A 27,207-nucleotide genomic window follows, 5' to 3' on the forward strand; every position below is an offset into this window, starting at 1 on the left:
GTCTGTCGCTCTGTTACAGGCAGATCGCCAGAAGCACCCAAAAAAAAAAAAAAAAAAAAAAAAAATCCAAACCAGCAGCACAGACAGCGCGGCTCCGTGACGTACACAGATAAATAATGGAGCATGCTGAGCTGCTGGTGAATGGGCCATGTCATAAGGCTGACTCCTGAATCCGGAGAGGCTCACAGCTGCTGGCGGTGGACGAGGCTGACTTCATGTCACAACCCTCTCCTCTGTGGATGAGTGGAAACCTGTGTAGGTGCCCACAAAGTGCATGTTCTATTGCATTCCCAGGCACACACTCTGGGTGCCCGGGCACATGTACGTGCTCTCAGGTGCGCAGAGATACAGATGCGTGCGCGCGCGTGCGCGCGCACACACACACACACACACACACACACACACACACACACACACACACACACACACACACTGTCCTGCAGTCTCTGTGTAGGTCCTCCTCTGCTCGCTCTCACTCCCTCTGTGAAGAGGGGCCCAACTTCAGTCTCATTAGCTTTATAAAGAGATGTGGAGAGGAGAGGAGAAAGAGGAGGAGAGGGGAGGGGGAGATGGAAGGAAAAAGAGGCTGGGGGGTCAGATTGGTGAGCGATGAATAGGGTATTACACAGTGGAATGCACCACTTAGACCATAAAAGGGGGTGCATAAAGTGCGAGGCGACATTGCAGAGCCAGATGTTGTAAGTGTAAGCATGTGGAGGGTAAACACAGAGAGATTTTTCTCACAATCCTCTCAATGTGGTTGAGGAAGCAGTATTGTCTGTGGCTCCCGGGCTTTAAACTCACAGTGGGATATGACTATTATGTTGTTCCACACATTTTACCCCCTTTAACTTTTTGTTCCCCTCTTCCTCCCCAGTGTTTCCCCCTCTGGCTCTGGGAAAGCAGCAGTTTAAGGGGGGAAAAACAAGCGTGTAGCGCCACGAAACAGACCTGACCTCAGTTACTGGAACTAAGCAAGGTGCTGTTTTTAAAGAGTCTCCAAAGTGTGGGTGTAAGTACATATTCCTAACAGGGCTTATTCCACATTACAATTGGTTACATGTTAGAAATAAAGTTATTTTGTATGAATAAACATTGTTGATTCTGTCAAATGTTGATGACGACTAGAAAACAATTCATAATGCTTGTTGCAGTAGATAGTTTACGTCTGTCAAGTAGTCTGACTTTGTAAACTGTAAAGAGTACGGTACTCCAACACGTGAGTTACCTGGCATGTGCGTGAACAGTGGATGTTTCCTAATGTGGAAGCTGCTTTTACCTAAATCCCAGCATAACGCAACAGTACAAGCCTCACTTCAAGCTGTTACTGTACTCCTCACTAAGTTTTGTATTATAATGACATCAAGAACAACAAACATCCAAAACCAATTAAGAGGAATTACGGTGAAAAAAAATGCAGGTTTTGTACATATGCTTCTAGAAATTACTGAAGAATCTGTATAAAGGGATTTGTCAAACTTTGCAATTTTGAATAGATGAGGCATGTGTGTGCGTGAAGAAGTTGTGGATGAGTTTCACTGTTTCGAAACTAGCTGAGCAGTCAGATCTGGGACGGCAACAACGTGGGGCGAAAGAGAGGGAGAGTACCTTCCAGCTCAGCTGCCAAGCTTAAGAACAGCGTGCCTAATCACCGATACACGCAGGCTACACTGTGTGTGTGGGTGAGAGAGAAAGTTAGTGTTTGAATAGCGGTGTGGGTGTGTGCGTGGCGTATGTGCTTGGAGGCGCTGACTAATGAACTGACTCTCTAACGAGCCATCCTGCTCCACTGGCCTTTTCACAGCTTTCCTGGCATTTGGTCTCAAAAATAATTTCACGTCCCAATGTGTTTCCCTTAAACCGATAAGCCATGCTTTGTCTCCGCTGAATTAGGGACGATGACATTTACAAATGTTACCGTGCTGAAGATGGGGGCACAGTGAATGAGAGGGGGGATAATTGGAGACCGGGGTAGAAGAGGTGGGCGCTTTGCATTATACAAGGGGGCATTTTAATAAACCCAATTTGTTTCACATTGAAGAAAACCTGTCAAGCATTGACTGTTTTGTAGCCCTTGATTTAATAGCTACATAATTGTCGCAAATGCCAAACACTCACACCCTGCGTGCCCATGCAGGCGTTTCTATACATGTTTGTGCATGTGTGCTCATGTATTTAAGTGTACGATCCTTATAAAGTGAAAATACGATAATGAGTCCCAAAATAAACCCACTCAGCTGGTTTTAGTTTGAATAGCGAAGCAAAGCACAGAAGCTCCAGACAGCTGATGTAGCACTTTGATAGACTGACTGCAATCTGCTCTTCAACACACCATTAATGATGCAAACAAGCACAACATGTACATGTGCATGCACACAAATCCTGAGTAATATTCCTCTCTCTGCGCAGGTCTGACACAACATGAACACCACGGACCTAGGCTCCAACTTCACCTTCCCCTTCACCTCGAACGCGGACGTCACTCTGTCCAGCCTGACCACCGCCACCATCACCACCAACACCACCGCCGTTGTCGTCTCCCCCACCGCCCCACAGCCTCCGTTCTACTCTTCAGAAGTGCACGATCCAGAATTCACCATCATCGTGGTGCTGGGCTTATCGCTGCTGCTGGCCGGACTGGCGGCCTTCCTGGCGGTGTGCCGGCCGTCCGAACGGGACGGGAACTCCGGGGCGAGCTGCGCACCCGGCGAGGGCCTGACTCGCGGGAGGAACGTGTCCAGCGAGCCGCAGCTCAAGGTGTGGAAGAGGCTGGGCTCGTATCGGCGCACGTACAATCTCTCCTTCAGGCGGCCGCCGCATCGCAGGCCACACGAACGCCACAGCTCGCGTGTTTCTCAGCCTCCGACTCCACAGACGGTGCAGCCGGCAGCCAGCACGGAGCCGCAGCTCACCGTGCCCTGCCTGTTCGACTATGTGACTGAAATCTGACTCTGTGGACCTTCTGCGGGATGAACGGCGGATCCCTTCATACACTGTATTTTATGGTTGTCGCTGTGAAAATCGCTAGTAACAGGAGAGAGTAAAGGATTTAATTTTAGTATTTGTTTTAACATTCTTTTTAATTGTAGATGTAAAAGACTTGTGACAGTGCTTAAACAGTACTTAAAACATGGTAATCAAAAAGCCATTTTAGGCAAGAGACACAGTCTTGTTTCCCATCGCAGATTTGCACTATATTCACTAGAGACAAAAGAGATTTATTCCAACTCTGAGTCTGATTACTGTGAACAAATCTTACAGCAAGCCACTACAACAAACAAACACTTATTTTCAAGACCAAACTTGAGCCTCAGAGGATGAATTTACCACTTGCAAAATGACTTTTTAATTTTCACCCGTCATGTTGAAAGTCTGGGGACTCGCACCATTCCTTTACATCACGCTAATTGCTCTGATACAGGAAACTCCCTCCATCTGGTGATTCTTGTGCAATAAGACAAATACAAGGATTTTTTATTTTTTTATTTTTAGCACAGTTTCAACTGCGTCTATATGTTTCGTGAATTCCCAGAACTGAGAAGACAAATGAAACCTGAGCCAAAAAATAGAATGCTCTGTAACTGATTCAATATGTCTGGTTTTTTTTTTGTTTTTTTTTTAAAGAAATAAAAAAACTTTGTTAGTTTGCTAAAACTTTTTATTTTTCAGTTTGGATGTGTTTTGCAACGTGTGTCTTTTCTACCTGAAGGACGCTGGTCCCTCGGGACACGCTCTCCAACACGCTGGTCTCATAGCTGTTCTGGAGGAAGATGGGTCTGTTGTCGTTCACGTCCTGCACCTCCACGAACACGGTGGCTGTGCCTGTTCTCCGGCTGCCCGCAGGACCATTGTCTGCGTGCGAAGACAGATTCACAAACACATCAGCTGCCATCGATCAGGTTGATGCGGGGTTTAGGACTGATGTTAAGACATTGGAAAAAAGACTTAGGGTTCCATTTGGTGAGTGCATATCAGGTTCATTAAAAAAAGAAAAAGTGAATTAGTTATTGCCACTTGTGTGTGTGTATGCATGATTAAATGGTGAGATGAGTGTATATGAACATGACACAGCATGCTGAAAATGCCACATGCATGAGATTAGTTGTATATCATTACAGCCTGGTTATGAAGTGACTCAAAGAAAACACGTATTTTCTTGAAACTTCTGACTTTAATCTTTGCTGTTTACTATTTGTTGAGCATCGCAGTGCAGTAACACGTTGAACGAAGAAAGATTAAAGAAGATTATGCACCTCTGTGACCCTATCAAGTGAATGAATAACATCTTCCACTCTTTTCAGATAGGTTATTTTACTGTGAGTGCCAGGAGTGTTTCCTACCATCCTTAAAAATTGAATTGCCGGTGTGAAAGTGCAGGTATTCAGCATTAGAAAATGACTGCAAACTGACCTGTAAATGTACCAGGAAAAAGGTTTAAGAAGAGTAAGTTTAATTCAGGTATATTTTGAAAATAAATAAAAAAAAAAAGTTCAAGTTTTGCATCATTTTTCACAATGCTATCTTTACTGAAAGACACTTTTTCAGAGGGCATAGCTTAAAAATGGTGTTTATAATTGCATAGGAAACTGAACGGATCCTTTAGTAATGTTCACTTTGAAATATAATCTTTAAAGCAGAGGGCAGCATAAAGAATAGCTTGCTAAGAGATAGCCAGAGAATGAGAACACTGCTGCCTCGTCAAACTTGGGTCATTTTCAGCTGCTTGTAAATTAAGACAATGTGTGTAATTGTGTTCTCCCGCAGTTTTACATTATGTTCTCCCCTCGCTTGTGTCTGTGGCCCCCTCAGCAGATAAGCTGCACTGACTCAATGGTTTCCAAAACAGGAAAACCTCACAGTTTTTGTTCTATTTTTCAAACAGGAACAATGAGCAGTTGAGCAATGGCCTGAAATCGCTGCAGATGTGCAGGCATCAGTTTTGTTTTTCATCATTTTCATGCATGGGCAGAAAGGAGCTGCTTTGAAGAGGAGAGTAAGACAACGTGCTTATAACAAATACAAACACAGATTATGTGAATATGAGAACAATCGGAGATGATACTGTTTTTCATGATTATTGAAGGGTTTGGATAAAAAAAAAAACATACCTATAGCTTCTACGACTAGTGTGTATGCTGCCTGGGTCTCTCTGTCCAGGCCAACCACTGTCCGGACAATTCCGTCCCTGAAGCCCACACTGAATTTACCATCTTGGTTCCCACCTGAAAATACAACACGAAACACTCTTTGAAATAAATATGGTATTTTATGAAAACACAGCAATTCAATTAGTCATGGCATGGCTATAAACTAAAGGAAGCAGGCACAAAGAGCGCTCCTTACAGACGCACAGGGGACCGATAGATGGATGATACTGAGGATGCACAAAGGTCTCCATCATTGCACAACATTATAAACCACTAAAGCACACAGAAATAAAGGAAAACCTGCCACTGCGACCTCTGACCTGTGATGAAGTAGCTGAGTTCAGCGTTGAGACCGGCGTCGTTGTCGGAGCAGCTGAGGCGTGCTACAACGTGGTCTCTGGGGACGCTCTCCTTCAGGGTAACGTTGTACACGTGGGGGCTGAAGGTGGGCGTCTCGTCATTTACATCCAGGACTGACTCGTGCACACACACAAAACGCCCACACAGAAATCAGAAATATGTTCAGGACAAGGACAGTTAAGGCAGCAAATGCAGTTCATTGACAAAAACAGATTTTATGCTTTAATAAAGGTTTTGCTCTTCTGAAGTGACTCAACTGATTTCTTTGCCAATGCCAGAAATGCTTTTTCCGTTACATTTTGTATTATGTAAACAGGCGTCAGAAAATGTGCATGTTTTATAGCATCTCATCAGCAGGTGGCAGCATTTTGCTCAGCAGAGTGTTGAAATGTCTGCTCAGCCTTGCATCTTCATTTTGTCGAATTCAATCATTCCCTGGTCTGGAAATGTCACCAGTGAGATAATTGTCGAGAGGTCTGAGAGGCTCTTAAACCAAACCCTCTCACCTGTAACAGTGAGGGTTGAAGTGGAGGTACGAGGGAACTTCCCCGCGTCGTATGCAATGATCCTCAGATGATACTGTGCGATCTGCTCGCGATCCAGGACGGCAGTGGACGTGAGGACGCCAGTGGAGGTGTTCAGAGAGAAGTCAAGGCGAGGCATGCCCATCTGCAAAGCCATCGTGATCAGGCCGTTCTTGTCCTCGTCTGGGTCCTCTACCTGGACCTGAACACCAAAACAAGGAGGGAAAGAAATGAAAAAGCAGCCTAAGGTGAACGTACAAAAGGATCTTGTCTGAAAACAGTTACTGGTCATAAATCATAATTGGTTATATAGATGGGTGACAAACAAAACTGAAAGCTGGATGTATGAAAGCTGATGCTTCTTCCTACTCCTGTTCAAGCATGATATTCTTTCCTTCTCACTGAATTCATTGTTCTCATAATATTTGCTTTAATTTATTATGTTCGAAATGAAATAAAATTAACGAACGAAAAATGAGGAGAAACACAAATTTCAAGATAAATGTCTGAAACTTTTGTCATTCAAATTCACACCATACTGTAGACAAACAAGATTTCAATGCACAGACTCAAAAACAATGTGAAAATAAAGTAAATTAATAAATAAAGGTGAGAAAATAAATAAATAAATAGAGGAAAGATAAATGTGTCAATGGTTGCAAGTGAAGAGACATCTGTATTTCTACAGTGTGTGTGTGTGTGTGTGTGTGTGTGTGTGTGTGTGTGTGTGTGTGTGTGTGTGTGTGTGTGTGTGTGTGTGTGTGCGACTGCACTGACTGTGATTTTCATGAGTTAGCAAAATACTTTTTATTGCATGATGGAAAAAGTAGGAGTAACTCCACACTGGCAGGCTGAGAATGTTAATGCTGGATGTGATCTGTCATGAAAAAAATGTACAAATCAATTGAAGAGAGAGTGGTGATGATGGTAAATGCACTCTTGAGTGTTGAGGTGTCAGAAAAAGTCAACACTCACTATAATGAAAAGTGAGCATTTGAATAAGCTGAAGCAATGACACAACTTCTGGGATTTTAACCCAGCTTTCTACTGAATTGTTAACACCGTGCTGCAGATGAGGGAATATCTATTCAAATAATCTTGTCAGTCTCTCCTTTCAGAAGTTCAGAAGTTAATGCCAAAGAGTTATAATGCTCAAAAAGAAGCCTGTGGTGGCCAGCATGTAATCGAACAGACTTTAGGTAGAATTAAATTCAATCTTGAAAGTAAAAAACAAAGATGTAAAAAATTGAATGTATATACTAATAAAAAAGAAGAGCTTTTAAGTCTTTACCTTAAAAAACGAGGATCCAATGGGGAGTCCCTCTGGTACTTCAGCCACAGACGGCAGATTGAGGAAGGTCGGATCGTTGTCATTAAGATCCAGCAGGTTGACAAAGACTGTGGTGCTGGCCACGGCCCGCAGTGGAGGCGAGCCGCCTAAAGAGGGAGCCACAGAGATATGCAAAGACACACGCACACACATGCACGAGCACACATCTGTTATGATTTCATACATTCAAGGAACATTGCATTGACTTTATTTCTATTAGCTCGGCCATAACCCTGACTTGCCTCACCCTGGGCCATATTATAAAAATTAACCTAACTTAAATTTCCTCACGTAAAAATGTAATTATTTTTTCCAGGAAAAATTGATTCTTGTCCTTTCAAAGACGGCAAATCCAACTAAATGTTAGTGTTAAACCGATTTAGGTTCCCACAACAGTAATAGAAACATATTCACACACGCGCCCACACAATACGTTATGGTCAAAGGAGTTTTTACTAGTGGTTGTAAAAACTTTCATGGTTGACATAAAACTTAAGCGATGAGGCCTGGGAAAAAGAGGCTAATCACTGCGATTTGAAAGCTCTCTGCTAAGAATGACATAAAACATTTGAGGCTTGTTTTAGATGGTTGAGGTGCGGCTTTGTCAAATCTTCACAACACACACAAAGCGACCCACACACAACTCACGGTCGACAGCTGAGATGATGATCGTCCTCATTAGTACCACGTCCCCAGGGACTGAGCTTTCCCTGTCGAGTGTTACCCCACTGGTGCGGATCTTGCCCGTACTGCTGTTGATGGTGTAGAAAGGGTTTTCTGGGCTGATACTGTATTCCACTGTCCCATTGTCTCCATTGTCGGGGTCCACTGCCAGAACCTAGGAATAGAAGAGGGACGAGGAAAAAAAAAAACTTGCATTGGCTTGAACTTTTTAGACAGCACAAGAAAAGTTATACTGGCCGGTTTCCAAAAGAAAGAAGTTATGTGTGGACAGAAGTCAGAAATGATTCATGACAAGAGATGACAGGGGAAAAGAGTGAACATTAAGAGGAAATGAACCAGGGAACTACTTGGAGGGAACACAAGTCAAAGAGTTGGTGCCAAGAACGCCTTCGTCCCAGCCCATGAGCATCTTTACATGCAGCCGTTTCCAGATGTTGGAACACATCACTCAGCAGAAAGAAAAATGGTAACGTCTCTTTTTGTGACACGAAGTGACGACGGGTGATGAATGCGGGGAGCCGGGAGCCCGGGCGAAACATTGGCGGATTTTTAAAGAGCTGATCAATTATTCAGCGCGCTGACTAAAAAAGCTGGAAACTGGTTAATTGGTCATTAGAGGAACAAAGGTTTTGCAGGTACTTAATTATTAAGGGGACATGGTAGGCAGGCATCTAAGAGCCCCATTGATTAGCAACTGCACAGACAAAAGTGATATAAGACGTTGGGAAGTGTCTGGCCAGAGCAGGTTGAACCAATCAATTCTGGGCAGAGAATCTGAGAGGAGCACACTGAAACATCGTGAGCAAATATATTAGCCTTTTCTATTGAACCGTGGCCCTGGACTGACTGCAAAGACTCAGAAAAGAGAATATTGTTGTGAAAGGAGATATTAGGGGAGACTGACTGTGTGTATCGGAGCTTCGAGAGGCAACAGCATTGATGTTTTGGTGCTCTGAGATTCGAGTGGGCTGATCCTTGCACTGGGCACAGCAGCCAAATTCATCGGCTCACTGGACACCTCCTGGACTACTCAGCAGGTGGCTTCTTGTCACCATGGAAACACTGGCTGGACCAGAGCTACAACGGGGCCAATTACAGGACTGTAAGCCTGGGTGGTCAGATTTATTGAAAAATGGTCAGAGGGGCAATAGCGCCTGTCCGCTGAGCACCGAGAGTCACATACAGTATGCATCGCATTGCTGGATGCACCGTGAATGAACCCGGCTGAGGAATAGCTACAAGAGAACATGAATAAGGGGAAAATGCAGCAACGTTTGAGTGGCGCGAACCTTGTATCTTTCATTTCTTTTCCTTACGATTTTTCTCCATTCCACTGTCTTTGCGCTGGAAGACAGGGTCTTGCTTACTTCTCTGCCTAGCAGCTGAATAATTTGCTATGCGTATGACTGCAGGCTACATTTTAATTAGCAATCAGACTCCCTTAATTACACTCACTGACGCCTCTTTAATTAATGGACAATCAGGGCTTAATTAACAACAACACATTGCCAAAGACACCAGCAGGACAGGGAGAGAGAGTTTGGGGTAATAGTGGAGTTTACTTTGTGATGACCTACACTGTGATGGCAGTTTGTCCATCGATCAGGGAGACAGAGCCTTCAACAACATAAGCTTTATCAGCCAGAGTCCTGTTTTACTGTTGGACGATCACAGTCTCCAATCTGTGATCTTTCAAAGAAGATTACAACTGTCTTCAGTCTCTGCCATGTGATTACTTTGATCTGAAAGCAGGTATTTGAATGGAAACACCTGTTGTGCGTCTCAAAAGTCAGAGTAATTCAATTGTGCAATGGATAAAAACAATGAATTAAAGAAGAAAATATTCAAATAAGCCTGTGTATTCTGCATATATTTTGTGAGAAAAAATGAAAAAAAAAGTTCCTTATACTTCCTACATCACTAAAGGCTGTTATGATTCTATAAATTATTCCACAGAATTCCTTTACAGAAAAAAATCTATCATCTGTCTTCTAGACCAAGGATGTCAAATATTTAATAAAACATGCGTGCAATAGAAACCAATATGACCCAAGGATGTATTTTCAAAGTGTAGAAATGATAAAACACCGGCTGACTGTGTGTGTGTTTTATTATGTGTAACTGCTGTTTCCAATTTATCCACCATGAGCTGTCATTTTTTACAAAGAGTGATGGACATCGGACAACAATCAAACGAACAGAACCAAAGGGAAACACTTCACACAGTATTAAAGTTGACACTGAAAAATAAAAAAGTTAAGTGCATCCTCTATTCCAGGAAGAACTGAAAAAGCATGATGAAGTAGCTGGTCCATCATGGGGAAAACAGACAGAGACAATAACCCATGCACATGTTCGTGCCTAATATGCACATTTTAAGAGGCACAAACAACAGTTGTATCTTTAGATTACAGGAGGAGGCTGGAGTATACAGTGTACTTACAGAAATTACATCAGTGTTGATTGGACTCATCTCCACTACATTGGCATGGTATGGTTCATCTCGCCACACAGGGGTGTTGTCATTGATGTCCAGGATGGTGATATTTACCTAAATTAAGATAAAAAAAACAAATACATTTTTCTAACTCCAAACTAAAATGATCCAACATGAAGAAATGCTTTCATAATCAAATAAATAAGGCAATAATTCTTTAATGGTGAACAGCTATAATTCATTCATCCATTTTCTGAACCGCTTTATCCTTTTCAGGGTCGCAAGGGCAGGATGGATTTCATATGAACCAATACAGTAAATAAAAAATACTCAGGTGACATGAACAGACGTGACGGTTGGAAAGTTGTACCGTGGCGATGCCAGTCTTCTGCTGTGGGCCCACCCCTCCATCTACCGCTCTGACGATCAGGATGTACTCTGACTTCAGCTCTCGGTCCAACAAGGCTGTGGTTGTGATCTCTCCTGCAACAAACACACCATCGGAGGAAAACTGTAAAGAAAATGCAGCAAAACCAGCACAGCAATGCCACTGGAGTGCAGTTTCTCATGTCAGAGGAGAGTGAATTGGAAAAAAAAAAAAAGGAGAGAGAGCAAGAGAGACTGATGAGGATCCCCGTACAAGCGAGGCGCAATCTTGTAAAGTTAAAGGCTGCAAAATCAAGCAAAAAAAAAAAAAGAAAAAGGGCAAATGGAGACAAGCAAAAGCTGAGCAGGCATTAGAATTCATTTCATTACTGATGGGAGGTCTTGGAAAAAAAAGATCACATTTCACAAATTATCTTCCAGCATATGTTCACAATATTCAGACACTTACATGTGTAGACACACACACACACGCACATGCATACACGCACACGCGCGCGCGCGCGCGCACACACACACACACACACACACACACACACACACACACACACACACACACACACACACACACACACACACACACACACACACACACACACACACACATATGCACACACTCATGCATACCTGAGCGTGAGTTGAGACGGAACTGAGAGGAGCCCTCCAGGGAGTAGATGAGTGAGGCCTGGCCAAACTCCCGCGAGGCGTCCAAATCAGTAGCATTCACAAGTAGCACAGTTGCCCCTGTGGAGCGGAGGGGAAGAGAGAAGGGAGTGAGACAAAGAAAGTTACAACTCACAGAGTGGTGGGAAAGAAAAAAAAAAAAGAACTGAACTGAGAGTCATGGGGAGAATATGTGAAATCTAGTCAAGACAGTGACAGACGAGCTGCAGAGACAAACTGAAATGGCATTCACAAAGCTAATTTCTTCACCGCCCCCATCCAGCACTACTGATGGCATGGCAGTGAGTGGGCTTATGGATTAATGGATTATCAGCTTGTTTGGCACAGTCCATGCTTGGCACGAACCTGATCAATACATAGGCAGGGGGATGAGAGGCTAGTCACAGCCCCAGGGCTAGCCCCGAGCTCAGTCTCACAGCCCGAGCCTCAGGCCCCCAGCTCAGGGCCAAGCACTTTAGACACAGCTCCCTAAACCTCAGCCCTGGCCCAAGCCGCTCCACAAGCTTGGACTGGGACATTTTTTTTTTTTTAAGTTTCAGGCCTGAGACATAAAAAAAAAAAAAAAAAAGTCCAGCGTCTGCCGAAGCTCAGCGAGAGAAAGGGGCGGTCAAATATCTCATTTCCCTCTAGCGACTGCAAACTAATCTATTGTCTGGGATGAAAGAGTCTTCTGAATGCATGCATGAGACTGAATACAGCAGCCAGTGATTTCCCTTGAATAGTCAATATCCCACATTCTGACTGAGCATTTAAAAACATTATGCAAAATCAAAACAAATAAGAAAGAAAGGGACAGAGGAAGGGAATGAAATAAAACACAAAAAAACATACCCCCAAGAAAAGCTATTAGTTGAATATGCTAAGCGTAAGGCACTTCAAGTAAGAGGCGACTGCATGTGCTGCACATGGCGTTTCAATTGTTCGCTGTGTTGCTTGTGCACATGAGAAGCTGTATTCCCACAGTTCAACTGTAACCCTGAACGTGCCAAGTGGCTCACCGGCGATGATGTTCTCTGGGATTTTGACGATGTAGGACGGCTTGCTGAACTCGGGTGGGTTGTCGTTTTCATCCTGCAGGAGACACAAACATCGACTGCAGCTCAAATCAAAGTGACAAACAATGAAAAAATGCAAATGTCTCTCTCTGAAAAAAAAAAAAAAAAAAAAGCAAACTAAAAAAGGTTTGAAGCTGTCGCCACACTTTAGCACCGAGATTAACTTATTTTGGGGATCAAGACAATAGGAGGCAAAAAAAATGCTCTAAAATATTAATGCATCTGATGTTGAGGGTTTCACTGAAACCTCCATGGACCATTCTGTGATGACAGATATTTATTTTATTATGTTTTACACATGCTGGATTCTGTTTTTGTCTTCTCGTCAGATACGTTTCAAGAGGTGCAAATATAATTCAGGCATTGCAGTTAATTGCATTTGTGATTTTATTGTATAGGAGTGAGAAAAACATGACAAAGTAACGTTCAAAGAGGGAGATGACAAAAGGACAACCACTGGTAATGAATTACGGGAATATCATTAAAAAACATTATCATTAATGCCATTACCTGACAACAAAGGCTAATCATGACCTGTAATTTGACAGGGATAATTGACTACAACATGGAACGGCATCTCGTCTGTCACACAGACTTTGTATGAGCGTTTACATTTCTCACAACCTCCCACTCATTGAATTAGACTATTTCACACCAACACATCCAGTTGTGTGGCTATTCACAGTGAGGCTCCCCACTGCGTGAGCTGCTGAGAAATGTTAACACTTTAACAACAGTCACTGGCACCATTATCTATCTAGGCTCTGTGCGCTACACTGCTGCAAAGCATTGTGTGTGTGTGATGCTGCCAGCTACTGATAAACCCCTGTAGTGTGTGAGTCACGACACTGTGGAGGACAGGGGGAGCGAGAGAGAGGGAGCGGGATGGAGAGACATACTGGGAATACTGAACTGTGAACATTTCTCCCAGCTGGTTTTAGCGTTCTTTCACATAGGATTCCTCCCTCATGTAGGATTGTGTGTAGATATGCTTACTGTCCTCACATATCAAAGAATATTCCAGCTGGATTCATCGATTCTACTCTGTCATTTCTTCTTTTATGACTGAAAAGTTACATGTATAATTGATGTTTATCATGGGAGATGAGCTCAAGAGCCAGCAGAGATTGTGTTTACGAGTTTGAGCTCATTATATACTGTATATCTATTTCTTTTTTTTTTCTTTTTTTTTTTTTTACTGTTGCATTAATAGTAATTTAGCAAAGGTTGTCATTCACGTTTTGTTTTGTTTAAAAATTCAACGGAAGAATATAGGAGAGAATTTAAAAGTCTACACCTGGCAAGTAAGTATATGTGATCAATATACTTTTATTTCATACTACATATTTTGCCTCAGTCCCACAAATGTTGGGATATGAAATTTTAATGAAAACAGAATGCATTAATAAGTGAACCACTACATTTCTTAATTCGGCAAAACAAATGTGAAACAGAAGAAATGATGTCTAATTTCTGATTTATAATTCTGTTTAGAATTTGCTTCTCTTTTATAAAACCTGTATTTCAAAGCTCCCACATTTAGAGCCTCAAAAGACTGTAAAAGCAAAAAATTAGGGTTATTTTATGCAGTGACTCTTCAAACAATGGTGGCAAAAAAAAATACAGATGGTATCTGTGCAGTATTGCAGTCCTTTTCGAAATGTACCACTTATTCACTTGAACTACTAAAATGGTTAGACAAAAACTTTGTATGTAAAAACCACATAATAATAAGATACAGTCTGGATTAAATAGAGTTTAAACATTTGAAGTGCTAAAGAAAAAGTCAGAGAACCCTGGAAGTAACTTCCAAAGGCTGAAGACAGTTGCTTTTTTGGTTTTCTATTCAAACAGAGCTCATGTGAACCAGAATATACACTGACAAGGTATCCTCAATTATTCCATTTAGTTTTAATTTACTAAGTCAGTGCATAGTTAGAGAATCTGTCAACAAGTGAAGATGATTCAGTAATATAGCTACTTTTTTCTATTTTTAGGTAAACTACAATAGGATGAAATTATAACCCAGTGATGCAGAAAGTGATGCGTTACACTGAAAGACCTAAAGGCATACCACACACACACACACACACACACACACACACACACACACACACACACACACACACACACACACACACACACACAAAATACTACTCGAAACACCGAGTGACGGTGGGGTTCACCCTGAACAGCTCGCCAGCCCATTACAGGCTTGGTTAATACTGTTGTGACCAAAGGAAAATCAACCAGGTATTCAGTTCACAGACCTAAAGCTTAAGATAATGATGCACACAAAAACCTTTATAAAATTAACAAATTAAACCATGCCTGTGAAGACAACGAGGGCAGATACACAAGGTCTTTCCAAGCTAGGAAGGGAAATGAGAATGCCATGAGGTTGAAAGAAAAACCTGCAGCAATATCTTGCCAAAAAAAAAAAGACCTTGAAAATTGTCGAAAAAAAGTGTTACTTTCCCAGTGTTTAATATATTAAAACATCTCTGATTCACAGGGAGAGAGAGAATAAACAGCTGGATTTTTTTTCTCTCCATTGCCTTAAAAATAAGACATTCAACGAAAGCAGACAAAAGCCAGTGAGCGGGAAGCTGAGATAGCTGCACACACTGCGATAAAACAGCAAACAAGGCTGTTGTCAGACATGGATCAAAGAGTTTTTCCATATAATTCAGTAGGTGAGGAAATACTGAGTCCCACTATGTGAATTAGATATATATGAAACGATCTAGCATGTGTTCGCTGACACCTGTCACACACTGGATCAGCAGTATGATAATGATAGAGCAGCTTAGGCGTCTTTCAGCACACAGGATGCAACGGCGACAACAGTTCCTCTTTCCATTCTTTCAAAGTCGCATCTGAAGGGAACATCGATGAAAGGGTTTCTGAGAAAAAAAAGTTTGGGGATCTGTCCCTTCAACACGAGAAAGCTGTGACAATTTTTGTCGTGAGGTCCGTCCGCTGTGAAACCATGAGTTATTAAACACTTTCCGACAAAAGTACCAACGCTTGAGGACATGTTTTAACACTAGGAATACCAGGATTTTCTGGCCTCCCTGGGAAACCCAGAGAGGCCAAAGTGGTCCAGTGCTTTTGAATACACAAGTCGTTCTCCTGCAGCCAGCCACCATTCATTTGTAAATGCAGCCGATACCTTCCAGCTAGTTGGTTCATGCATACCTCTGAGGGGGAGGAGGAGGCTTGAAAACAGCCAGGGACTACTTTGAGATGTCCTCCTGAGTTTGGCAGAGAAGATTCTTTCCAAGCACAATTAACTTTTTTACCCATCACAAATTGTGATGTAACTCCCAGGTGTTTGACTGGGACCCAGTTGAGACTGACAGGTTTCCCCCAATCTCTAATGTTTGGAGTTTCTTTGTTGCAAACTGCATTTGGTCCTACAATCCAGGCAGGCACATCACCACACACAAACAGCTGTTCCCAACAAAATCTCAATGCTGTTTCTTGCAATACATTGCAACAAAACCAGACAAGGTTGGGATAAAGTTCTGGGTGGCATGTGACCTGAAGACTAAATATGTGTGCAACATGACCCCCTATGTTGGGAAAGACCCCAGCCATGCCAAGGGAGTGAGAGTGGGAGAAGATGTGGTGATAAAGCTGATGGAGCCGTTTCTGGACAAAGGCAGAACGGTAACAACAGATACATTTCTTCATGTCTCTGGCTCTCGCCAAACAACTCCTCCGACGGAAGACCGCCATCCTTGGCACAATGAATAAGATTCATCGGGAGGTGCCCGGATCAGCCAAGCAGACTGAATTCTGTGCATCATCAATAAATCACAGGAAGAAATTAAAAACATAAACTGCGTCAACCTCTTACTTCAGTTTTACATTAGATGCTGATTCAGTGTTTTATTTTCTACAAGCACATTCAGCGCCTTGCAAAAGTATATTTCCCCCTTGAATTTTTTGGCCTTTTGTTAAATTTCATACTTCAAACATAAATATATAAAATTGGCAAATCGGCCAAGAAGGAAGATTCTTTCCAAACTCAATGAATTTTTTGTAATCCCAGGTTCTTCTTTCCTACCTATGAAACTCTTCCCCTTTTCCCCTGGTTTTCAGTGCACAGCTCAGCGGCCACTCACTGGCCTGCTTTTCTTTTGTAAACGCAGCCGATACCTGCCAGGTTGTGGGCTCATGCATACCTATTGGGGGGGGGAGAGTGAGGAAGGAAGATTCTTTCTCCAAACAATGGATTTGTTTTTTGTGGTGGGGGTTTGGGGGCCAGAGTGTGAGGGGGAGAAAGGCACTTCAGTGCAGGAGGTAGCCTTATGAAAAGGCCACCTCAAACCTCCCCTCAACAGAGGGACTGATTTTGTGGCAAAGAGAAGAGTGTAGTTTTGCGTTTGTCACATCTGTTCTAAGACTGGATTGCACTCAGACTCTGTTTAGTCATTAGCTCAACATTTGATCATTGAGGAAACGATCAGACAACTTCTGAAGCCACTATGAGAAAAGGGGGTGAATAATATTGCACATCCCACTTTTCAGGTTTTTGTTTCTAAAAAAAAAGTTTAAATGTTGTACAAATTTCATTTCACTGCACTTGATGTTGGTTCCTCACAAAAAATGCCAATTTTATAACTTAATGTTTAAAGTATGAAATTTAAGAAAAAGGGCAAAGAATTCAAAGGAGGTGAAGACTTTTTCAAGGCACTGTACATACTATGTTATAACAAATATTGTTTTCATAAGCAGGACCCACAGATGCACCGGAAGAAATATATCTTATTTTTTTAACTATGAAATACACACTAATAAAATGTGCAACCCCCCCAATTCTCATGCAAAATGATACTTTACATCCACAACAAAGTTTTCTCTTCTGAAAATGATCATTTGTGTCAAACTGATACAAACTATCACATGAAGAGAGTTTTAGAAGCATCAGCTGAACATTGGTGTGTGTGCTACACTTCTCCCTCTGTTTGGGCCTCATTCCTGCATGATGCATTGCGTAGTGGCTGCATTTACAAATGAAAGGTGGCTGGCTGGAGGACACCGACTTGTGTATTCAAAAGCACTGAGCCACTGTGGCCCCTCTATGGGTTCTGGGACGGGTTGGGCCAAACCGGCCCCTAGTTGGTAAACCTAGTGTTAAAAAGTGTGTGAATTAGAAAGATATTCACCTTCAAAGAAAAGAGAAGGAAAAAGGTCTTTAACTATCAACACACTAGTCTGTGAGTTAAAAAAAAAAAAAAAAAAGGCCAGACATTGTCACCTAATGAGCCAGGACATAATAGATTTTTGTATGAATACAATGATCACAAATTCTAAAAGACACCGGCTTAAGGTATCAAGGAATGGAACAGTCTTCTGGTTGTCTGTTTCAACTCCACGGTGTAAAATTATTTCCGAGTTAAAAATAAAACCCTTTGTTGACATTTATCTACTTGAGGGGGAGGTTTCTCTGCCACTCCTGGTTCTGCTCGGTGGAATATGCTACAAATTACTGTTAAAGATGCAGTAATGTTCATACATCTTAAAACGTCTCGACACAAATGTACTAAATGTGCTACACATTTGATCTGTTGAGGGAAACAGCTTGGAGCTATGAACAGTCACAGTGAGTGAACTGATTCTATCATTGCGCGGTATTACACCTGTTTTAATGTATGGTCATTTGTGTATTCTCAAAGATAAAGGATGATGAAGTTATCTCTCTGCAAAGACGTGGAAAAACAAGAAAATGGTAAATTGACTATACTTATATAGCAATGGGTGAATGGGTGAAGTGAGCTTCAGCGATAAATAGTCTCGCCAACAAAACTTGGATTTAATTGTGGATTCTGGCTGATTATGCACATTTTGCCTGCGCCTGCATGGGCATGACGATTCTGTCAGAACGGGCATTTGGCATAAAACTTGTATGAAGTCAAACATGAGGGTCACAGTATGTCGTGGCAACCCTGAATGGGAGCAGCTGGAGGATGATCAGGCCTTCTGCTTTCTCTCACAATCTAAAGAAGTGGTTGTTTACTTAATTGGAAGCTCATATCTGTCCATGGGGTGAGTGTCGGCTGTGTATTTGACCTGTGATGGCCTGGTGACAGTCCAAAGAAGAACCTGCTTTTTGCAGCAGGACAAGGCTCCCGCTATTCAACACCCTTAACTTAATAAACAGAGTATTAATGTTGCAAATCTGGCCTCATTAATCTTGTTTGAAGATATCTAATGCACTTCATGACATTTAATTATCCGATTTTGGATTTCCATCGGTGCTCAAAAGGCTTTCAGCTTCCTCTGAACGCTGAATTGAACATCCAAAATGTAGCTAAATTTTGACGTTTTCACTTGAAAACATCACGTAAATGGGGCCTGCAAACTGAGACACGGTTAGGTCATATAATCTTGTACAATACAGGCAACTCAAGACTTCTTAAAAAGTAACAGTAACTAACAGCACTGTTATTGAAAGACGATGTTTGAAGCTGTAGTTTTTGCCACGAGAACAAGGGAACTTGTCTGACTGCTGTTGATCGTGTATTTTGCGATGTTGTACTTACAATCACCTCCACCGTCACGGGAACGGTGCTGTTGAGGGCTGGACTTCCTCCATCTTTGGCCATAACTGTCAAGTAAATCATCCCATTGGACACCTTCTCATAGTCCAGAGGCCTGGTCACCGTGATCACTGGAGAACGGAAGGGAAGGAGAGAAAAACTTTTTTGTTGCGTGTGTCTTATCTGGACCGTGATGGTGATTGTGGGCCAATTGGTGTAGTAGTTGAGCTGTTCAAACACGATGCAAAAGTTTTGCTTCCAAACGATGAGCGTACCTGCGTACCCCTCCACCATGACGATGGTGAAGTAATCGCGGAAAGCTGAAGCTGAAGTGATGTTGTATGTCAGGAAGTTGTTGGGGGGTGAATCCTCGTCTGTAGCCTGTGGGTGAGCAGACAGGGGTGTTAGGGAGGAGGACAGGAGGAGTGCCTTCAACATATGCCTCAGTGACAGTCAAAAGCCCACAGAGAGAAGAAGTTGTGAGTGAGTGAGACAAACACACACTGTGTAACAAGACAGATGCTGCCATTCACTGCTAATATTTATATGTGTATGTTTGCGCAGTATGGGTTTGTGTATGTGTGTGAGTGTGTGTGTCTGTGTGCATATGTGTGCAGCCAGGAAGCTGTCACTCCGCGGTGGTATGTTATTGAACAGATTAAAGCTGATTCTGGCTATTAGTGGCGCAGGCGTCAATGCTGGATGAACACCAACCGAGCCCAGACAAGCCAAGCAGGCAGAGGACAGACGAAAATGTACTTTAGCGGGGCTAATCCACAAAAACATCAACAACAATGACACCCCCTCATTATTCTGGAGTTGGCAGGAACTTAAACATGAGTCCTCCGGCTGTGAGGGAAGTCTACTGGGCCTCACTGGCATCATTAGAGGCTGGACAGGTTGTCAAAAACACTCATGTATCTCTCCACAACACGCATATCTCTAGTCTTTGATTTAATGCCAGAGAGATGAGTAAGCAATACCTTTCTTCCCCCACAACTTCCTAAGCCGTGCCTTTCTCTTCCAGATTGTCTTCCTATATCGAATTTCAACAAATAGTTCCACATCAGACAGTCGCTTACCACTTGAAGGTAAGATAAGTTGGGGGCAGCAAATCAAACAGATGAGTAGCAAAAAAAAAGAAAAAAAAAAGCCTTAAAATAAGAGGTGCACAGAGAGTGAAAAGCTTTCGCTTTGAGAAAGCAGAGAAAATCATCGTGGGAGTCACAAACCTCCGAGGCAAGAGGCAAAAAGCCTCTCTTTACTTTGTCTCCCGACACAACCTCTCCTTCCGTCTTTCACTTTCTCTCTTTTTCCATGCTCTAGGTAGTGTGTGTGTATGTGTGTGTGTGCATGAGTAGTAGATTCCAAGGCAAACCGCTGACACACACAAAAGAGACTGGCTTCACAGCTTCATCCTCTGGGGTGGCGTATTAATATCAGTGGAGTTTAAGGTTAGCTCACACTCATCAAACACGGCAAGCCAAGCGTTGAGCTCAGCCATCAGTGAGTTCCCGCAATGTAAACGAAAGCCTCGCCACAGTGTACGGCGGCAGCTTGAGCCACGAGGGATGAAGTATTCTGTCTCTCCAGGGTGCAATCAAAGCAAGCCATTAGTTACCACTGTGCCCCTGTACTTCAGCTTTTTCTGTGTGTGTCAGTGACTGATGGCCAAACACACCCGGTCAGCCTGTTCTCTGTGGATACAGTGCACACAAACAAGTAACAGTCGCAGCACAGACGAGACTGGAAAAAAAAAGCCCAAGTACGGGCCTCTGAGAATGATCCGTTGGCTGCATGTGTAGTTTGAATGTGAATCTGTTATTAGTGGTTTAGAGAAGTGAGTCAAAAGCAGAATAATTCAATGTGAGATCAATAATGAACTTTCTTTTTTTTCTACATTGAAATGTAAATTGTTTATCGCACCCAAACAACTGTTGCAAGGTTACATGCGAATACCATCATGAATGTTGATTTTGGTTTGGAGTGTAAATATTTAAAACCCGTGAAATTCACAGGTGTGTGTTTATAGGGTATTTCACAGCAGTAATAAACAGGAGAGTTTATGACACTGTCTTAAGAGTGTACTTTAGGCCACATTTCATTGGGCTTGGGCTGCAGGTGTGTGTGGCTTTACGTCTCAACCTGATGTCCGTGTATTTAAAGGACGTCTCACCCGGATTCGGGCCACCGGCTGGACAGCCTGCTCGTTCTCTCGAAGCGAGCCCACATACGCCTCTTTCTGGAAGAGCGGCGCGTTGTCGTTGACGTCCAGCACGTTGACGCGGATCCTCCCCGTGGTCACCTCCCCGCCGCCGTCCCTCGCCAGCACGGTCAGCGTAAAGCGACGCATCAGCTCGTAGTCAAGGCTGGCCCGCAGAATGACCCAGCCAGTTTCATCATCCAGTGAAAACCTGAAAGGGGAAAGCAACAGAAAAATACAGGCACATTCTTTTTCCCTTTCTCTGTCACAGAAATATTTTATACACGTAGTCTCATGATTTAAAATTTGAATTTGAATTTAAAAGGTGCTGTGTTTGTGCATATTCATGTATTCAAGTGATAATGAGATTTCTAGAATGAATTAAAACATTAAAACATCACAGATGTTTATACTGTTCCTTAAAGGTAAGTTTTCTGCAGTTTCATATCCGAGCTCTGCAAAGCAAATCTCTCCGGTGTCAAAGAGATTATTAGGAAGATGCAACATTAATTAAGCTATTTGAATAAATCGAAGTGATCATTAATTGCCAGTTTATGAGAATGTGGTGTTTTTCATGGTGTGCCTCACTGTGTGTTGCTGGGCTAAAGACAGCTGATGCAGAGGCATGGCTGGACAATGCTTCAATTCAGAAGCAACATGGTGCAATTGTTAGCAAGGGGCTAAAAAAAAAAAAAAAAAAAAAAAAAAAAAAAATATATATATATATATATATATATATATATATATATATATATATATTTTTTTTTTTTTTTTTCTGTGCATGTGTGTGAAGTGTTTGTGGGGCTGGGTCTTACTGGTCTGGCTCATCACTGAAGTAGTAACGTACAACTCCAAAAGTGCCCACATCTCCATCTGTAGCCTGGATGGACAGAAGCAAAAGTGATCAAATTGTGATTTCTTTTTCAATTAAATCTTTTAAGATACTGAGTTTTGTGTACCATGTCAACTTTAACTTTTGTTTTCTCTTCTTTAAACTACAAGTCACAATCAAAACCATTCAACCATCATTTATTCAAAATAAAAGGGCAAAACTACTTTCCCATGAACTAAGATCAGATTTCATATGAAGCCATTGTTATGGTGTGTGTTGCACCCTTTTGTGATGCTGCGTTTGTTCGTCCCCAAAAAAGTAGACATAATATCACTACTTCTGAAAAACTGTTTTTGCATTCCTGCTGATCAAAACATTGCAATTCAGAAAATGATTTTCACATGTTCAGGAGTTGGATGGTAAATCCATAACCGCAGGCAACACAATCGCAGAGCAGTATGACAGAGGCACTTGAACAGTCAAAGAAAAAAAAACCCAAACTTTTAAATGCTCTAAAATCAACAGCAAAACACCGTTTGTACAGAGATGTCACAACAAGTGCAGCCAAATGGAAAGCTGTACTTTTCAAACTTGGGTGCAAACTCCAAATTCATTTTATGTTATTTATTTTATTTTTTTTTTTTACATATCATGATCCACAAACCTAAAAACACCTGGCGATTATGGGCTCAGTGGTCAACAGGACAGCATTGCCAATCACCCTCAATTGTAAAGTGTAATGATCAGGGCGCAAGGCTGAGTGAGTCACACAGAAATTTCAACCCCATTAAGTCACAATAGAAAATGCTTACAGCTGTCGTTGCCGATCTCAAACAAAGGGGCCATGCCATGATCGGCTTGAGTCTGATGGCAGAGGTGATGCACTCCTGCCTTAAAAGCTACAACAGCCGCTGTCGTATGTCATGCAGGGAAAGGAGTTGTCAAAGAAACATATGAACAGCAAGTCTTACAGGAATATTGTACTTAACAAAGATCCACAACACAATTCATCTTTGTGAGCGTGCCAACACACCCACACACGGGAAACGTGTGTGCATGTGTACATGAGCGCTGGTGCATACACACGGGCTGCTGTGTTGGTGCTGATGGATCGCGGCTGGAGAGGGTGGTGTAATGGAGTCTCAGTTCAGTAGGTCTGCAGTCAGTTGAAGGGCCAAACTGGAACGTGTCTGCAGTCTGCTCTGTCAACCACAACGCTGGTCACCGTGATTCAGTGGTGCCCTGATACCGACCTTATTATGAGTGATTGTGTGTGTGTGTGTGTGAGTGTATGGAGGAAAAGCTTTTTTAGAGGTGGTGATAATTTAAGTAAGCGTCTGCGTAAGTGTTGAGTGATGTCCTTCTGACGAAATGGCATGCATACGCAAAACAATAAAAGAATTAATAGAGCAAGTGCAGACAGAAGAGTGTAAACTAATGTATTTCTGTTGTATTTGGGCAGGTTACATAAATGTGTGTATGCGCAGTAACTTAAAGTGCCCAATCAAACACATTTATGGATGTGCATTGCTTATCCTGTTCCTGCTATAAATGGGTTTTTCCTCTTCCTCTTAAAAATTTCATCATGCTGTTTAGCGGGAGCCTTTAATTTCACAAAGCTTCCAACACATTGTCCTGGATGGCAAATCGATGGTTGTTTTTAATGTCCAAATGGCGCTTGCTTTGCTGTCAAGTGCACCGAAGCGCGTCGTGCTGAACAAGCGGAGAGCGGGATGCTAAACACACACGGGGTGCTTGGAACTCCAGTCAGGTTCCTATATTAACCTTTGAGTTTTCAGCCGTCGTGTCGCGATGACCTCATCATTTAACGCCACTCAGCGGCTTCTCTCTCGCTCCGTTTCGGCATTACGTCCCACACATCCTCCCTCTCACCCCACTCTTTTATCTGTCCCTTTTTTCCCTCTGTCTTTGCCTCGCCTTCCTTTCTGGAGCCAAACCCCACCTTCGTCCCCGCTGCCTTCCCTCTCCTCTACATATCTCCCTCAGCACACCGCTGCCCCTCAATGCCCCCCTCCTCCCTGCTCCCCCTCCTTTTTTTTTTTTTTTTTTTCTCTCTCCCAGGTGAGTGACAGGCCCATAAGTGCTCCAATGATAGCAGCAGGGGTGTTAGCGTGACAGCTATCTAGCCGGTGACAGGAGTCGGGCTCAGCCTGGGAGCTAATGCTGCGCCTGCTTCTGCGGCCGAGACCCCCTCCCCTCCTTTCCTCCCTCCCCTCGCAGCGACAGTGTACAGACGGAGAGTGAAAAAGGGAGAGGAGACACGGATAGAGGAAGAAAGAGAGAAGGACGATAGCCATCTACAGTCCCTTCCCCCTCCAATCATTCACTGACCCGCCAACTTTCTCCCACCAAACAATCGCCATGACAGCGTGGCCCGGTCACTTTGCCAACTGCTCGCCAAAGACTTTCCACTTCAGACTCAGAAGGCCCACGGCACACGGACGCCAGAGATTGGTCAGTGCAGGGATTTCCTGTCACTTAACACCATGGGCCTAGAATTCTTGACACCAGAGTATTATGCATTTGCCCCTTGCCGTCACAGTTGCTTAAGCATTTTTTTTTTTTGTCGTTGGAGAGCTTGAGGTGATGGAAAAGTTGGCGAGAGGAGTTTAAGATTTAATGAGGGGAGAAATGACATGGAAATAAAAGCGGGCAATGTGCCCGACTAATGTCCCTAAAATCCTTGCTGACAATTACAACAAGTATTTAAAGTGCACTGATAGTTCACATGAATAAATAGTTTTCAAACTGTTTTGTTTTTGTAAAACACTTTTTTTAGAAAGCATCCAAATTGACTGAAAAGCTTTGCAAAATGAATAAAGTACATAAAAGGCTGATTGCCAAAAAGTAATACAACTGACCAGAAAATAGAAAGGAAGAATAGAACCATCCTGAAGCTGTTTAATTCATCTCCAAATGGATATATTCAAGGTGCCCAGCACCCAAAGACAGCAATGGATAATTTTGAACAGATCCATACATGTATATTATGTAAATTCATTGTTTTTAAAAGAGTCTGTTGACTCTGGAGGTTTTGTTGAACTTGCCAGTCTTACAATGTAATTTTAGTTGATTGCATTTTTTAATATTGTTTAAACTAATTGTATGTAATGCCAGCATGTTGATTCTTCATTTTAGGATGAAGCACTATGTTAGCATTATGACATTACCTCACAGACCGAAAAAAAACAGCTTTCCTCCTGAAAAGAAGTGAAAAAGTTCTTCTAGCTCTAACAACTGTCTTCTTCTACTTCGTTTTCCTATCGTACTGTACTTGTACTGTTACTGTAATAGATTTTTCAGGGGTCTTCAGGCAGGGCCAGAGCTGAACCCAGCCGACGATGTGAAGACAGGATACACCCTGAATTATATGTTTCACCTTTGTTATAACCTTTGTTATAATCATGTTATCAATACTACTAACCATTTATTTATTGAGTCCAGTCAGCAGGTTAAGCTTGGATCGTAGCTTTCACAGCCTCAGTCCTCAGACCGTTGCTAAGGTAGTTGGAAATGCTCTTAATCAGCAAAATGTCACCACTCAGTGGTGATTTACTTCAGCTGAATGACCTGCGAGATTTCAGGAGAGGCCTCGGCCACCGCAGGCCACTCTCCTAAGGAGCCTATGTTCAAAATCACTGCAGTGCAAAGGAGCAGAGCAGTCAAGTGTCAGCGTCCTGATCAAAATCCAAACTAAGTTGTTAAGAACTTTCTGCACAAAAAGCCACAGTGCTGCTGATTGCCAATATAAATTCTGCAAACCCTAGAGTCCTCAGGCAGTAACTACAAAAGAGAAATTAGTTCTCAGTTGACCAGTTTGGTTAAATGATGTGTTTCTTCCCATCAGAGAGGTGAAGCCAGCAGGCAAACACAGCTCTGAGTGTGCATATGTATGTGCACCTGTGCAGGTTGTAATGTGTAGTGTGTACGTGAGTGTGTGTTTGTATGTGTGTGTGAAAAAAGACACACATGAAGAGACATGTATGGCATTTCTGGCTTTGTTTTTGAGGTAAAAATGCAGCCGAACCATTTACAGTATGAAAACCTATTATTACACTCAATTGCTCTCAAGAGAAAGTGGAAATGAGAGCTTCTCCTCAAGGGTGACAGAAAGACAGGGGTATTAAGACAGTATGTCTGAGGGTGCATATGCATAGGCAGGGTCTGGGAGGAGGGGGTGCTGGGTGTGTACAGGAGCCGATTATCAGCCTGGCTATCTCACAGACTGCAACGGAGGTTAAAGCTGCACCGGCTTTTCTATCTTGAGTGAGCTGGAATTTGAATTGATTGGCTCCCAAAATTGCTTTTTCTGCAGCAGCTTTGAGAGGCATGGAAAAGGAAACCAATTACAGGCTGTCAAAGCATGCTGTCAAAATAGAGATGACCCCGAGTCCAAACACAGACAACCTTCTCTGTCTCAGTGTTGCACACCTAAACAGCAGCACAAAGAACAGATAACAAATACAGACCCACACACGCACACGGGCACCCCGAAGGAGATGTCCAGTCGCTGACAGTCACTGTGGGGGAGACGATGATAAAGACATGGTTGTCAGGTTATCTTCCGCAGCTTAGCTTCCCCAGATCTGGTCAGCTCCAGTCATGTGGGCTCGGTTAGAGCGCTCGCTTTCATTTGCACAAAGTGTCTCAGTGTGTGACAAGTTCTGGGATCAAACTTAGCAAATGCCGCAAAAGTGGAATACATGGAACAGCTACAGCTCTCCAAGAACCTCTTCATTTTAACATTTAACATATGCAGAATCATAGGACCAGTTGTGTGCTGTATATTTCTGCATTTTTATGCGTCACATTATCGCAGCTAAATTAAGTGCCTGTGGATCAGTTGTGGCTCCCGCTGCACTCACATGCACCATGGGGGATAAAAAATGCTAATTCAGAGTGAGATATGCTTCTCACAATTTAGTTCAGTAAACAATTTTTTTTTTCAGACCAGCGCTGTTTGCTAATCACCATCAAAAAAAAAAAAAAAAAAAA

At 42.6% G+C, this 27,207-nt stretch overlaps 2 protein-coding genes across 2 annotated transcripts in view; one reads left to right on the plus strand and one right to left on the minus strand.

Moving 5' to 3' along the window:
- cdh23 (cadherin-related 23) overlaps positions 1–27,207 on the minus strand; it is a 202,490-nt gene that overhangs the window by 39,474 nt on the left and 135,809 nt on the right. The window contains exons 14-27 of the mRNA XM_030105917.1: positions 22,175–22,239; positions 21,333–21,570; positions 19,432–19,537; positions 19,160–19,287; positions 12,549–12,621; positions 11,494–11,610; positions 10,853–10,965; positions 10,489–10,596; positions 8,010–8,199; positions 7,323–7,468; positions 6,014–6,233; positions 5,468–5,620; positions 5,109–5,222; positions 3,704–3,852 (exon numbers count right to left, since the gene is read on the minus strand). Of these exons, the coding sequence (XP_029961777.1) occupies positions 3,704–3,852; positions 5,109–5,222; positions 5,468–5,620; positions 6,014–6,233; positions 7,323–7,468; positions 8,010–8,199; positions 10,489–10,596; positions 10,853–10,965; positions 11,494–11,610; positions 12,549–12,621; positions 19,160–19,287; positions 19,432–19,537; positions 21,333–21,570; positions 22,175–22,239 (1,920 nt within the window). The remainder of the gene's footprint in view (positions 1–3,703; positions 3,853–5,108; positions 5,223–5,467; positions 5,621–6,013; positions 6,234–7,322; positions 7,469–8,009; positions 8,200–10,488; positions 10,597–10,852; positions 10,966–11,493; positions 11,611–12,548; positions 12,622–19,159; positions 19,288–19,431; positions 19,538–21,332; positions 21,571–22,174; positions 22,240–27,207) is intronic.
- Positions 696–3,017, plus strand: LOC115398905 (uncharacterized protein C10orf105). The gene is made up of 2 exons (XM_030105921.1): positions 696–1,012; positions 2,410–3,017. Exon 2 carries the CDS (start codon positions 2,422–2,424, stop codon positions 2,947–2,949), a length of 528 nt encoding a protein of 175 aa, XP_029961781.1. The 5' UTR covers positions 696–1,012; positions 2,410–2,421; the 3' UTR covers positions 2,950–3,017.

The sequence above is a fragment of the Salarias fasciatus genome, chromosome 13 (assembly GCF_902148845.1).
Source record: "Salarias fasciatus chromosome 13, fSalaFa1.1, whole genome shotgun sequence".
Lineage (NCBI taxonomy): Eukaryota > Metazoa > Chordata > Actinopteri > Blenniiformes > Blenniidae > Salarias > Salarias fasciatus.

Excerpts from the sequence above, each read along its gene's own strand:
- LOC115398905 (XM_030105921.1), top strand. The coding sequence starts at position 2,422 with ATGAACACCACGGACCTAGGCTCCAACTTCACCTTCCCCTTCACCTCG.